This window comes from Acomys minous (assembly GCF_964271855.1).
Source record: "Acomys minous genome assembly, chromosome: 12".
In the NCBI taxonomy this organism is placed as follows: domain Eukaryota; kingdom Metazoa; phylum Chordata; class Mammalia; order Rodentia; family Muridae; genus Acomys; species Acomys minous.
In genome coordinates, this window is record NC_140493.1 from 24,428,785 (window position 1) to 24,442,483 (window position 13,699).

Genomic DNA, 13,699 nt, shown 5'->3' on the forward strand with positions numbered 1-13,699 from the left:
CCGCGAAGCATTGTGGGACGCCGGCGGGGCCAGCTCCTGCTCTCGCCCCGGAGTCTCTTGCACAGAAGGCGGCCACGTTCCAGTTTTGAACCGCTCTGGGCGTCCCCAGATGCCGCTGACGTAATCACCCCGACTCGCGTCAGGCACCTCAGAAGCTAACAAGGACATTTAGCCAAGAGCCGTGACAGACTTCCGGCTGCGTCTTCACTTTACGGCTCGACGTTTTTTTTTTTCCCCGCTGACTAAGAAGGACGTGGTAGGATCGTTTTTTACGACAGCGCTGGTCGCGGTTTACGGCGCCGGCCCCTGCGCGCGCATCTTCCCTCCTGCCTCGGTTCCTCCGGGTATCGAGGCTGCCGTTCTCGCTTCCTCGGGCCATCTCTCGCCATCCGGGCCCGTGGAGGCTGTCGCAGGTGAGTGGCTTGTTTCCTAGGGCCCCACGGACCTCGCGAGCCAGCCCGAGCTAGGCTTGGCATCGGGGAGGGGGGCCTCCCGGAAGAGCCTTCCTTCTCCTGCCGTCGCTGTCCCCTCCGCTGGGCGGGGCGGGAATCTGCTTCGGTGGTCCCAAGGGTCGACACCGAGTGCAGGGCACCGGACATGGAGTGTGGACCCTCTCCCGAGGCTTCGCGCGTCGCCGTCGGGGCCGAATTCTCCTCCTCTAGGGGTTTGAACGGATCCCTTCTCTGCTCCGAGATGGGCGGCTGAGAAGAGTAGGGTCGGCCCAACTCTGGTCTGACGCGGAGCCCAGGGGTTCGTGGCTCTCCTGTCCACAGTGTGTTGGTGGCCATTGCAGCTGTCGCACTGTTTCCGTTTTCCCTCTGCCAGTTCCTTTCTAGTTCACGTGGGCAGAAACTCAAGGACCAAACCCTGCCTGTCCAGGGAGATGGAGATGTCAAGCCTTGAACCACCATTCTTGAACACTTGACTCAACTCAGATTTACAGTAGTTTTTGAGGCAACTGGTTGGGTATGGCTTAAAGCCCCAGGTCGTCAGGCTGCCACCTAGCTAGAGAAATCCAGGCTTAAGTAGACAACCTTAGAAACTGTTCTGAAGTGATGGGCGCACGGGCTGGTGCTCGAGTTAGCAGAGCTGTCTTTGTTTTTTGTTTGTTTGTTTGGGTTTTTTGTTGTTGTTGTTTGCTTGATTGCTTTTGGTCTTTCGAGACAGGGTTTCTCTGTGTAGCCTTGGCTGTCCTACACTCGCTTTGTAGACCAGGCTGGCCTTGAACTCACAGCGATCCACTTGCCTCTGCCTCCCAAGTATAGGATCAAAGGCGTGCGCCACCACCGCCCAGCTCAGAGCTAACTTTGTATCTCAAAGATGAGGTACGAGGGAGCATTTGGTGTAAAACTGGCCGGGCACAGTACCCTCACATGCTGGGCGCTCATACCTCGTGTGAACTGTTTGAAGCCCACCAGCCTCCTCACGTTCTTCCTGCAGCTTAGCTTAAGTTCACATTTAGGGGATGAAGCTCCCAGGTTTGTCACTGTCACCTTTGGCCTCCCTGTGGCAGAGCTGGGAGGCGGGGTAGCTGAGCTCTATCCCAGGGTTCTGCAGTTGCTCTCCAGCCCCCAAGGACTAGTGCATTGCTTTAACTCTGGGCGTTGTCAGAGGGTTTAATCTCGTGGGTGGTCCGTGCGTGGCTGTTTTGTGTTTTGACAGGAAGTGTCCAGCAACCCCCTGGACTATACAGCTATTAGTTTTTACTGTTCTAAAATGAACTGTGGTGTTACGCAGACTCTGATTCCAAAGCTACCTGGCCTGTGTGCAAAATTGTAGTCATCCAGCATTGCAACTTGTATCTCACTTGGAGCTTTGCATTTTTACCCGGAAAGCGGGGACATAACCGGCCTCTGGCCCCTAGGATTGCTAGAAGAGTTTGATGAGTTCGTGTGCTGTAGTCAGTGAGAACAGTGTCCTGGCACTCCTGTGTATGAAATCTGTCACTTGGCCAACTTCGCAGCCTTTACCCACTGAGCCATCCTGCCACTTCTGCTGAAGCTTATGGTGACCTTGGTCCCCAGTGGTGTGTGGTGTTTTTGCCTGGCCGCATGCACCGGACAGGATTTATTCTGGTGGAAAATTGGAAGAAACAGAAGGGAAAGTCAAATTCCAGGATCTACCTAAGCGGAGGGTGATTTTAGCCCTTTATGTTGGGGTGTGTGTGTGTGTGTGTGTGTGTGTGTGTGTGTGTGTGTTGGGGTGTGTGTGTGTGTGTGTGTGTGAGAGAGAGAGAGAGAGAAAGAGAGAGGGGGGGTATGTTTGGGAATCCATTCTCTCCTTCCACTTTGCTTCCACCTTTACCTGCTGCACCATCTCACCAGCCCAGGCCTCTTTAAAGCACTCCATGCTGGTGTCTTTTTGTATATCTGAGTAGTCATTGTGTGGATGGTAGATAACTAACAAGACTTTGACAATGGCCATATGATACAACCTGATCTTTATTTTAGAGACCAGGGCTTAGAGAAGAAATCTGGTGTTGAGTTCTTTGGTGAAGGTGTTTAAGGGAACTCACCACCCTTTTCCCATCTTTTCATAAATGAGAGGCACTTTTATGTTATACTGAGAAAAGATGTGATAGACACTTCATCAGATAAGGCACAGCCTCCTTACAAAAATATTTATCAAAAAGGAACATGTTCTAGACTTAATGAGGCATAGGAAAATGTCACTGGTTCGGCAAAGCTCTGGGCTTTAAGTGTTCTTAGAGCAGTTTACAAGAAACCCCTCTCCACAGTGTTACGAGCCTCTGTAATGTGGCCTTCCTTAGCTGCTCACACTGCTTGTGTTTTAAGGTGTTAGAAGATGGCGAAGTTCATGACACCTGTGATCCAGGACAACCCCTCGGGCTGGGGTCCCTGTGCCGTTCCTGAGCAGTTTCGGGATATGCCCTACCAGCCGTTCAGCAAAGGAGACCGGCTGGGGAAGGTACTCCTGCTCCCCGTTTCCTCTTGGCTCTCTTGATTGGCTGTGCTTCCTGTGGGGCTAACCAGCTGCGGAAGGCCTTCCCTCCAGAGCGAGTCAGGTGGAAGAGCCACATACCGAGAAAACATCAGAAGCAATGCCCAGTCCCCCTCGCTGCCTGGCTTCTGGGTCAGCCAAAGCCCGTTCCCTGACGTGTTCTCTTCCTTGTCGTCTTTGCGCCTAACAGGTTGCAGACTGGACAGGGGCCACGTACCAGGACAAGAGGTACACAAGTAAGTGTCCCTCATGGGCTGCCCACTCTAGCCCTTGGGAAGCTTCTTAGAGGAAGAGGTGTGGTGGCCATGATAGATATTGGGAGTGTATTCTGCAGTGTGTATGTGCTGTCCATGGTTTTGGACGTGGGCCCAGGAGTTCACTTGTTAAATATTGTGGGACTGACAGCCAGAGACTTCTAAACATATGTTGAGTGTGCTGCCATTTATTCTACTGCTTGGGACTTCCTGAAGCCATCAATCAATGGCCTGTAGGTTTGGGGTCCTGGTTAAGGTTCTGGTAAGGGGAAACACTTTTCTTGGTGTCAGCGAGGTGGTTGGAAGTGGCTGCCTGGAGCAGTAAGTTAAGGAGGATGTGGTCAGGGGCCATGTCCATGGCTCCAGGTGGTGGGGATGGTGGGACAGCGCAGGCTCTTACATGACCAGGCAGAGGGGAAGTAAGTTTGCCTGAGATTCCTGGACTCTGGTTACGTTTGTTACACCAAGCTCTTAAACCTTAAATGTGCCTCTGAATCACCTGGGATCGTGTTTAAATACAGGTTCCCATCTGTCAGGTCTGGGCAGGGGCGGTGAGTCTGCACATCTCACCAGCTCCTGGCCAGTGCTACAAGTCCCAGAAACACTCCAGAGGGCAAGGCTCAAGCCTGTTGTGCACCGTGAGCAGTGTGCAGGCAGCACTTAGCACGCACTGTCCCCTTTGCCTGCAGACAAGTACTCCTCTCAGTTCGGTGGGGGAAGTCAGTATGCATATTTCCATGAGGAGGATGAGACGAGCTTCCAGCTGGTGGACACAGCACGCACACAGAAGACTGCCTACCAGCGGAACCGCATGAGATTCGCACAGGTGAGCCAAGCACCTTGGCGCCTTGGAGCTCTGCAACCACCTTGGGAATACTGATGAGACGGGAAACGATTACAGGCTTTTTGGCCAATCCCAAGTGGCAGTTCAAGGACCAGTTCTATCAGAATAACTTTTAGTGGGTCCAGGGATGCGATGAAGAAGCTTAGAGGTATCTGCTCACAGTAGTTCTGATGTCACAGCTGTGCCGGGAACCCATTGCCCTGCTTAATTGCCACTTGCAGCCTTGGTTAATTAGATGGTTTGCTTGGGTGCCTCCTGCTACATAAAGATGCAAATTTAGCAACTCCAGTAAAACACATTAGTGGGAAGGAGAGTCCAAGCTAACACAAGCGCTTCTCCCCTTAACCCAAATACTATAGATGCTATAGAGTAAAAGTACAGAGACAAGACTCTTGGGGCTTCACACCCTAAACTTGCTTTCAAGATACCATAATGTCATGTCTCAAGGGGTTAACATGAGTCTCTTCCTGCTTCCCAGCGGAACCTCCGAAGAGACAAAGATCGACGGAACATGGTGCAGTTCAACCTACAGACACTGCCCAAGAGTGCCAAGCAGAAAGAGAGGTGAGCAGCCTTCCTGCAGGATCAGGGCTGTGTTCCCAGATGGGCTGCATTCAGCATTCACGAGGCCAGAGCAGGGACAGATGTACCAGACAGCAAAACCTCCAACCTGTCACTGTCCAAGACTGGGTCATGGCAGGCGCGGGGGCAGGGTGTAACTGAGTTAGACGTTTTTGCTGTAAAGCTGTAGGTACAATTGAAGTGGTTCTGTGGCCTCTGTAGACGCTGGATGGCTGGGTCCAGGCAGCACCGTTTACACTGTATCTATCCCTTGGGCTCTTTGGAGCAGAGTACAGCAGCCACCACATGCTGGTCAGGGCTGCCATGACAGTAACTGCGGGCTGAATGCACCCCTGCCTGCCTGGGGATGGTGTGCCGCTGCTCGCATCCCCGCTGTGCACCTATATGGTCTCTTCATCTAAGCCCCCATTTTCTGTCCTGATAGCAGCCAGGAAGGACACTGCAGTTCAGCTAGAAGCCACTACTGAAAGTGCAGCATTCTGTCTGTCTTTTCAGAGAACGAATTCGCCTGCAGAAAAAATTCCAGAAGCAATTTGGAGTGAGGCAAAAATGGGACCAGAAGTCACAGGTAGTCCATACCAGGATTCTGTTGGGAATTGGGTGGGTTTGGTTTTTTTCACCCTCAGATAGGAGTCATGCTGTGCAGTTGTGTGGTCTGAGTTACTGTAGGCAGCTGTAGACCACTTGCATCACTCATATAAAGAAAACTCGTCCCCATAGGCATGTCCTGCACTCCCAGTCCTAGCAGCACTGCTCTCTGCTGATTCTGGATTCCCCTGATGCGAGCATTTCATGTAAAATGGACTTACAATTTGCGCCCTTTAGCATGCTATTTTTAAGGTCTGTCTCTATCACAGACTGTATTAGTACAGTCTTTTTATTTTCCCTTTATATCAGCTAAGGATTGGTTCCAGGCACCCTCAAAGAGACTAAGATTTGTGCATGCTGACTTTCTCTTGCATAAAGTAGTGGAGCATTTGCATGTGTCTTATGTGCGGTACGTCCTCTCATGGACTTTAACTCACTTCTGGATTACGTATATAGGCCGAAAGTATTGTTTTTAATCTCAAGTGATCCTCCTCCATCAGTCATGTGGTCATTAGGGTGTTCAATGCGCTGAGCACACAGAACTTTTTCAGTTCACACATGACTGGATACAGAACCCACTGGTAAAAAAAAATCCTGCAGATATGGAGACCTGACTGTACTAACTCCTTCTTTGTATGGATTACCACATTTCCTTCAGCCATTCACCATCCTACTCTTGCATTGTAAGGAATATAATGCTGTTGCCGGTCGTGGTGGTGCACGCCCTTAATCCCAGCACTCGGGAGGCAGAGGCAGGTGGATCGCTGTGAGTTCAAGGCCATCCTAGTCTATAAAACGAGTCCAGGACAGCCAAGGCTACACAGAGAAACTCTGTCTCAAAAAACAAAACAAAAAAGAATACTGCCGTCTTTGTGGGAGCTATGAGAACAGCGAATAGCAGACGTGAGCAAAAGCAAGAGTTTGAGCCAGGAGTATGTGGCTGCCTCGCACGCACAGAAGCGTGGGTTCTAACCCCAGTGCTGCTAGGCCAGGATGATGTTTAAATTGTGGAATTACACTTCGGTGAGTCTGGTGCTTGCTGTGTCAGAAGTATGTACTTGGTACCCTGAAAGGTCCCATGTGGAGTCCCTGATCCCTGTTCTGAGCTTCCACGAGTCACAGACACTGTCTTAAAAAACAGCCAGGACTGTGACGATGGGATAAAAGCCCTTCGTGTGTTACCCTGTCTCTTCCTGTGTTTCCTCTGCAGAAACCCCGAGACTCTTCAGTTGAAGTTCGCAGTGACTGGGAAGTGAAGGAGGAGATGGACTTCCCTCAGCTGATGAAGATGCGCTACTTGGAAGTGTCAGAGCCTCAAGACATGTGAGTAGCTTCTTCAGTGCTGCCCACACGCTCACGCATGCGCGCCAGCCAGGGTCCATGTCTCCATAAGTCCTAGCAACTCTTTCTTCCCACTCTGGGTATCTGCACTGATGCACAGTAGGTCAGTCACTAAGCTCTCTAGGCAGAAGACCTGTGACAAATGTTCAAGAGACTCCATTTTGTGCAGCCTCATACATCAGAGGACAAAGACATGGAGCTAAGTCAGTGGGAAGCCAGAGCTTCAGGCCCGGGGTCCGCCGCCTGAGTGTCTCTGTAGTGGGCTGTTTCCCAGGGGACCTTAGCTGGCCAAGATGTGCTTCCCTGTGCTCTACAAGGGACACTGGAGCTGCGAAGACAGGAGGCTGGGCTGCATTGCAGGGCTGTCTCCTTGCAGGGAGCCTAGTTCCATCTTTTTGATGTATACTGGCCTCCTGGGTGAAGTTTCTTTTTGAGATGGGGCCCTCCTGTGTAGCTGAGACTTAAACTTGCCATCCCCCTGCCTCTGCCTCCCTAATGCTGGGATGACAGTAGATAAGACTTCTGATCCCACAGCATTAGAGAAGTGGGAGGATCTCTGACTTCCCCTCTTCCCTCAGTGAGTGCTGTGGCGCACTGGAGTACTATGACAAAGCCTTCGACCGCATCACCACGAGGAGCGAGAAGCCACTGCGGAGCATCAAGCGCATCTTCCACACTGTCACCACCACAGACGACCCGGTCATCCGAAAGGTATGTGCCCTTAGCTCGCTTTAGGAATGTTGCTGAGGCCCCAGAAAGAACAGAGTGTGAGATGTGCAGGTGTCCCTCAGTGTTCACGGGCGATTCGGGACTGCCCCATGGATACCCGAACCAGGCTGCTGCAGTACCGTGGTGTGACTTAGCTGTCGGCCCTGGCATCCTCCAGGTTTCAGCCCCTTCTGCGCTGCTCGCAGCACCAAGACACCGGATACTGCTACATAGCAGCTGTTACACTGCTGTTGGGGGAACCTGACAAAGAGCAGGTGTGTGTTGGTTGGGCACAGTTTTCCCCCTGAACCTTTGGTAGGTTGACTGATGAGGACCCCCAGAAACAGCTGACTGTGTGCCCAGCCCTTGGATAATGTTTTTTCTGGGTCAGGCTTAACTTGAAGAGAAGGCTTGTTGCTGGGTGCACTTAAATGTGTTGAGCAGAGGCAAGGTCAGATCCCGGCCCTGCCAGGCTGACTGACTTTGCTGCACTGGGCCCTCAGCTTTCTCTCCTGCAAAGGGAGAGGGACAGCTTGCCTGGAAACTAGTGAGAGGAGCACGGCCCATGCTTCTGTCACAGTGACCGAGCAGCCTTGACGGCCAACTAAGGTGGTCTTTTCTTCCCAGGTGACCTCTGCGTCCTCAGTTCACTCTCTGTCTCTCCCTCCTTGTAGCTGGCAAAAACACAGGGCAATGTGTTTGCCACTGACGCCATCCTGGCCACACTGATGAGCTGCACCCGCTCTGTGTACTCCTGGGACATTGTGGTCCAGAGAGTGGGGTCTAAACTCTTCTTTGACAAGAGGGACAACTCTGACTTTGGTAAGCAGCCTGCCTGGAGCCGCTCAGGCTTGGGTGGTGTTAGTCCTGAGAGTGGGGAGTGTCAGTCATCCCTGTCCTGGAGTCCAAGGGAAGAGACCTCTTCAGGGCTTCTGTGGGCTGCAGCTTTGTCCTCACTCCACCACTGTGGCTGTGTTGGTACTTGAAGAGAGCTTTCCTGGCTCTTGTTTTTTCTTCTCCTTTATATACCATAAAGAAAAAAGCATATGCATGTGTTTTATGACACACATGTCTGTACACACATCAGTGAATCACTCACAAAATGACAGCATGAAGACAAAGCAGTCTGATTATGTTTGAGTCTCAAGCCTCATTTGTTAAAATGCCAATATGGGCACTTTCTCTTGAGGAATCCAGAAAGAATGAGGAGCAGCTTTCTTACTGTGTGGCTGGTGTTGGGTCCTTGTGTGTGCTGCCCTCCTGGGGAGAGACCTCTGTCAGCAGAAGGCAATTCTTTGCAAATGGGCCCCATGGTCTAGGTCTCTGCCTCTCCCTGTGCTGCTGGGCAAACTGCCAGTAGCACTTGGCTGTATGAGCATGTGACCATCCATGCTTGGGCTTTTCCAGACCTCCTGACTGTGAGTGAGACAGCCAACGAGCCTCCTCAGGATGAAGGCAATTCCTTCAACTCACCCCGTAACCTGGCCATGGAGGCCACCTACATCAACCACAACTTCTCCCAGCAGTGCCTGAGAATGGTGAGCACACGGCAGCAGATGGGCACAGCTCGCAGGCTAGGTCTCTGCTGCCGAGCCTCTGCTTCCCAAATTTCCTCCCTGTAAATGAACAACATTAATAGTACTTGTCTCACATGGGCGCGCTGTGGAAATGTCTTTGGATAAAATGCCTTTTCTTGCCTTGAGAATATGACATTGAACAAATTGTCTACCTTTAACTGTGATGGAGGAGGAAGTATGAAGGGCGATTCTGTCCTGTGAGGTTAGCACTCTGCCTGTGGTGAAGAAGGAAGCAGGGAGTGGCATGGTGGCTGTTACTCTGTGGGGTGTGTTGGCAGTGGTCCTTAATGTACAGTGAGCGCAGACCCTTAAGGACATAGGGACCTAGTCAGGGCTGGCAAAAGCCGTGCTGACTGCTGACGTGAACTCCGCCCCATCTCCTGAGCGCTTTTCCCTTCTGCAGGGGAGAGAAAGATACAATTTCCCCAACCCAAACCCATTCGTGGAGGATGACATGGACAAGAATGAGATCGCCTCTGTTGCTTACCGGTATGTCAGCTGTGGTGGGTGGGACCTGTCCTGTGCTGTCCACGGGATGCTCCATCCCAGCCATTGGATCGTGTAGTGAGCGAGTCTTGCTGCCCTTGTAGTTACCGAAGGTGGAAGCTTGGAGATGACATTGACCTTATCGTCCGCTGTGAACATGATGGTGTCATGACTGGAGCCAGCGGGGAAGTGTCCTTCATCAACATCAAGACGCTCAATGAGTGGGACTCGAGGGTGAGGCGCCATCGCATTTCACCTGCCGTGTAGCGGGGGTTGGCTGCAGCAAGCTGGCTGTTCCTTCTGAGTGCTCACAGAGCCCTGGCGGGCAGGGACAGCTTCAGTTTCTGTATCCACTACGACCTGCTGACAGAAGAACGGTCTAAGCGAGAAGGTTTCTACTATGGGCACCGTCTGTCTTCCAGTATTTAGTCTACTCATCCTGCTTTCTACATAGCTGCTCTTGACCTCTCAGAAGCCCAGTCACCCTCTCTGACCTCTTTCCGTACTCAGCCTCACTGCCACCTCATGATCCCCTTGTCCAGTGCTGTCACTGCTGACCTCATATAAGAGTGAGATCTGGACAAAACAGGCACACGTATATGCGTGTATGCAATAGTCTTTCCATTGTCCACTGGGGCTCCAGGGCAGTTAGGTCAGTGGTCATTCTTTCTCCTTGGCTTTATGTGCGGCACTCTTGAAGGGCAGGGCAGGGATGGGGCCTCTGTACAGGATAAAGAACCCTGGGAAGGACAGCTCTGGGGCCCAGCCAGCCTGAGATGGTTGGCTTGCCATTGTCTGCTGGGGCCAGTGGCCATTTAGACTTCTGTGACATCTGTCTTTCCTTCTGTTTGTGCTGTTCTGAAATCACAGATCCCTGCCCCACTCACATGTGGGGTTGACCCTGGTGGAGCCGGAGCATAAATTCCCCCATGTAGCTCATGTCCTAGGATACTTACACTGCAGTGTTCTCTTACCTCACAAACACATGAAAAGAAACTTATTGGCTTAAAACAGCACCTGCAACTAGGGCTTGACAGGCAGACACCCAGCATGTTAAGGTGTCATGGATGCCAATGACCACATCCCTAGAACTGAGTGTGTCCCAGAAGACCGTCTGCTGGAAGCTCCTTCTAGGTGTTGCAGAGGTCAGGTCTCTGATCCTTTCCGGCTCTCAGACACCCCTGTCTCCACTGTTACTTTCCAGGTCTGCTCACTGCAGCCCAGGAACCCAGGTAGCTCCCATCCCTCTCTGGAGCTTCTCATTATCTTGCTCCGTGTGAGCGTCTGCTGAGGGACTCTCTTGCTCGTACCTGTCATTTGGCATCTCTTCTGTCTGACCTCTTGTCTACTCTGTTCAGTTTGTCTCCGCCTGTGACTGTCCCCAGGATGGTGTCAGTATCACAGCACTCTTTAGGAGCTGCAGCTCATTTTCAAGTTTTAAGGAAAACAGAATCTGTCAGATACTATTCTTGCAGTGGTGGGGACCTCCCTGCCCTATGACCTTGGACTGCCCCACTCGAGACATCTTGAAGTCTGTGTTCCTGTGAAGCATCAGGTGCTAGGCTACTGCCTCTCAGACCCTGGCCACCCTGCTCTGTACGTTCACTGTGGCGCAGTGTGAAGCCGCCTTTCACCACACAGTGCCAGTCATCACCACCTGGCCGAGGGGCTGCTGTACAAAGATGGCTGTGTCTCTGTCTCTTGGAGAATCATCAGTCTACCTCTGACTCAGGCATCCTCTCCACTTCCTAGTGGGTCGCTGTCTTCCAGAGGAGGCCCTGGGACCTTGAGTGGGAGACGTCATCTTCACCCAGTAACCAGCTTTCTTCTGCAGCATTGTAATGGCGTTGACTGGCGTCAGAAACTGGACTCCCAGCGCGGGGCTGTCATCGCCACTGAGCTGAAGAACAACAGCTACAAGTTGGCGCGGTGGACCTGCTGTGCTTTGCTGGCTGGATCGGAGTACCTGAAGCTCGGGTGAGACTCCTGCTCAGGTGTTAGGGTGGCCTGGGCAAAGGCTGCTCGCCCCTCTTTGAGAAAAGCACCAGACCAGGCATTACCAACAGGACTGGCACTGGACCCACCTCAGGTATTGCCATCTCTCTATGGCACAGTATGACCACCCACCTCCTCCCCAACAGGTATGTGTCTCGGTACCACGTAAAGGACTCCTCGCGCCATGTCATCCTGGGCACCCAGCAGTTTAAGCCCAATGAGTTTGCCAGCCAGATCAACCTGAGCGTGGAGAACGCCTGGGGCATCCTGCGATGTGTCATTGACATCTGCATGAAGCTGGAGGAGGGCAAGTACCTCATCCTCAAGGACCCCAACAAGCAGGTCATCCGAGTCTACAGCTTGCCTGATGGCACCTTCAGCTCCGAGGAAGACGAAGAGGATGAGGAGGAGGAAGAGGAAGAGGAAGAAGGTGGGCAGAGCTGGCCTCTAAAGCCTGGGGTGGTCTGAGGGCTGGAAAGGGAGCCAGGCTAGTGCTGTGGTCACCTTGGCAGTACATTGAGGGCTCCTGGCACTTCATGTAGGGTGGCACTCCACATCACCCAAGGGGGCCAGAGAGAACACTGAGAGAGGGCCTGGGCAGCTGCTGCAAGGAAGCAAGGCCATGTGGGTCAGTTACACCACCTGCAAGTCTCGTCTCCCTGCTGGCTACAGAAAGCTGCTCAGCCCTGTGGGGCTCAGCAAAGAGGAGGCCTTCAGCACTTAGATTTCTTCCAAGTCCAGAGGGGAAGGGCACATCAGATCATGTGGTGAGGCTCATTTCTCTTCATTGTTTTCTTTCAGAGGAAGAAACTTGAATGAGTTGGCCTGGTGTCGGCGTGTGTTCCACCCAGCTGTGCTTGGGCAGCGTGTGTCTATGGCAGATGGAATAAAGTTTAAGTCTTTTGGTTTCTTCCTTTGCCCTGTGCTCCTGTTGTGGTCTGCAGCCCCTGGGAGAGGGAGACCAGAGCCAGCAGTTTGTGGAGCCTTCTGTCTGTTATTCAGTGGTCCCGTCACTGCTGAAGCACTGTGAAAGCTGCCCTGTGGAGGGTGAAGGCCTTGTGTGTTGTTTAAGAACCCACTACACGCCTCTTTCATGCAATTTGATGTGCCTGATGGAAGGAGAGCCCTGAGAGCATCAGAAAACATATTTACATTACACTTCACAACAGCAAAATTATAGTTACAAAGTATCGGTAAAAAATAATTTCATCGTTGGAGGATATCACAACATAAGGAACTGTATTAAAAGGTTGTAGTGTTAGGAAGGTTGAGAGCCACTGGCTTATCCTAGCATGACCCATCTGGTGCCTTCAAAACTTACTGTCTGCAAGATCAGGGTGTGGTGGGGAGATGGCCCTTCAGGAATCTATCTTGAGAAGCATCTGCATCTGGCTTGGGCCAGAGAAAGAATCTCAAGCCAGTCTGCACAAAGCAATGTGTCATATAAGAACTGCGTGTCTAAAGGTTGTGTAGGCTTGTCTATGTGAGTGCTTTTCTGAACACCTAATTGTCCCACCTGGGTTAAGTGCCCCAAGCTTTCCATAAATGCTTCACCTGCCCCCTAAGAACTAGAATGTGGGTAGAATCAGCTGTGTAGATACAGCAGGCTCAGGGTTGGGATTGCCTTCCTAAAGATGCAGGTTTCAGCAGCATAATTGAACTTCAAGAAGCCAGCAAAGGATGCTGGGCTTTACTCACAAGGGTATTGAGAAGCTGAGCAGAAAACTCGAGAGTTCTTGAAAGTCTCAAAGTTACAGCAGCTCTGGCTCTTGAGTTTTTTGTTTTTCAAGACAGGGTTTCTCTGTGTAGCCTGGACTCAACTTGTAGTACAGGCTGGCCTCCAACTCACAGACCTGCCTCCACCTCCCTGAGTGCTCGGATTAGAAGCATGTGTGATTTTTATCATAGGGTGCAAAGAACACAAAGCAGTCAGACAAGTGTCTTAGAGGCTTTCAGGAATATGAACCAGAATCCAGACCTCTTGCAAGACCCTTGGCCTAATCCACCAGCAAGGGTCCCCTGTGGACGGTAGAACCCCATGCCTAGCTCGCTGCAGCACCTCAGCGGGGGGTGGGAGGAAGGGGTCCTGATCAGCATTCCATTTCCATCACCAAGCCGGACCAACTTTCAGGTTCTAGTTCCCTCCCGCGCCCACTCAGCACCTACAAAATATCCTGCCATATTTTTGGTGAGGTACCTTGCCTATCCAGGAGAGCTCCAGAATAAACCACCTGCGGGCTGAGGTCTCCACAGTGACCACAAAAGAAAGTCTGCCCCCAAGGGTCTTTTCTTGCTTTGGTGAAGGCTCTAAGGAAAACAGCAGCATTCCTGGGTGTGCTTTCACCAGGACAATCATAAAAGTG

General features: G+C 51.9%; 1 protein-coding gene across 1 annotated transcript; it reads left to right on the plus strand.

Moving 5' to 3' along the window:
* Positions 1–255: 255 nt before the first annotated feature.
* EIF3D (eukaryotic translation initiation factor 3 subunit D) lies at positions 256–12,246 on the plus strand. Its single transcript, XM_084750178.1, has 15 exons — positions 256–413; positions 2,796–2,928; positions 3,152–3,197; positions 3,905–4,041; positions 4,538–4,623; positions 5,137–5,209; positions 6,440–6,552; positions 7,149–7,281; positions 7,953–8,100; positions 8,686–8,816; positions 9,259–9,344; positions 9,446–9,575; positions 11,176–11,318; positions 11,483–11,766; positions 12,138–12,246. Exons 2-15 carry the CDS (start codon positions 2,806–2,808, stop codon positions 12,149–12,151), a joined length of 1,647 nt encoding a protein of 548 aa, XP_084606304.1. The 5' UTR covers positions 256–413; positions 2,796–2,805; the 3' UTR covers positions 12,152–12,246.
* Positions 12,247–13,699: the final 1,453 nt, after the last annotated feature.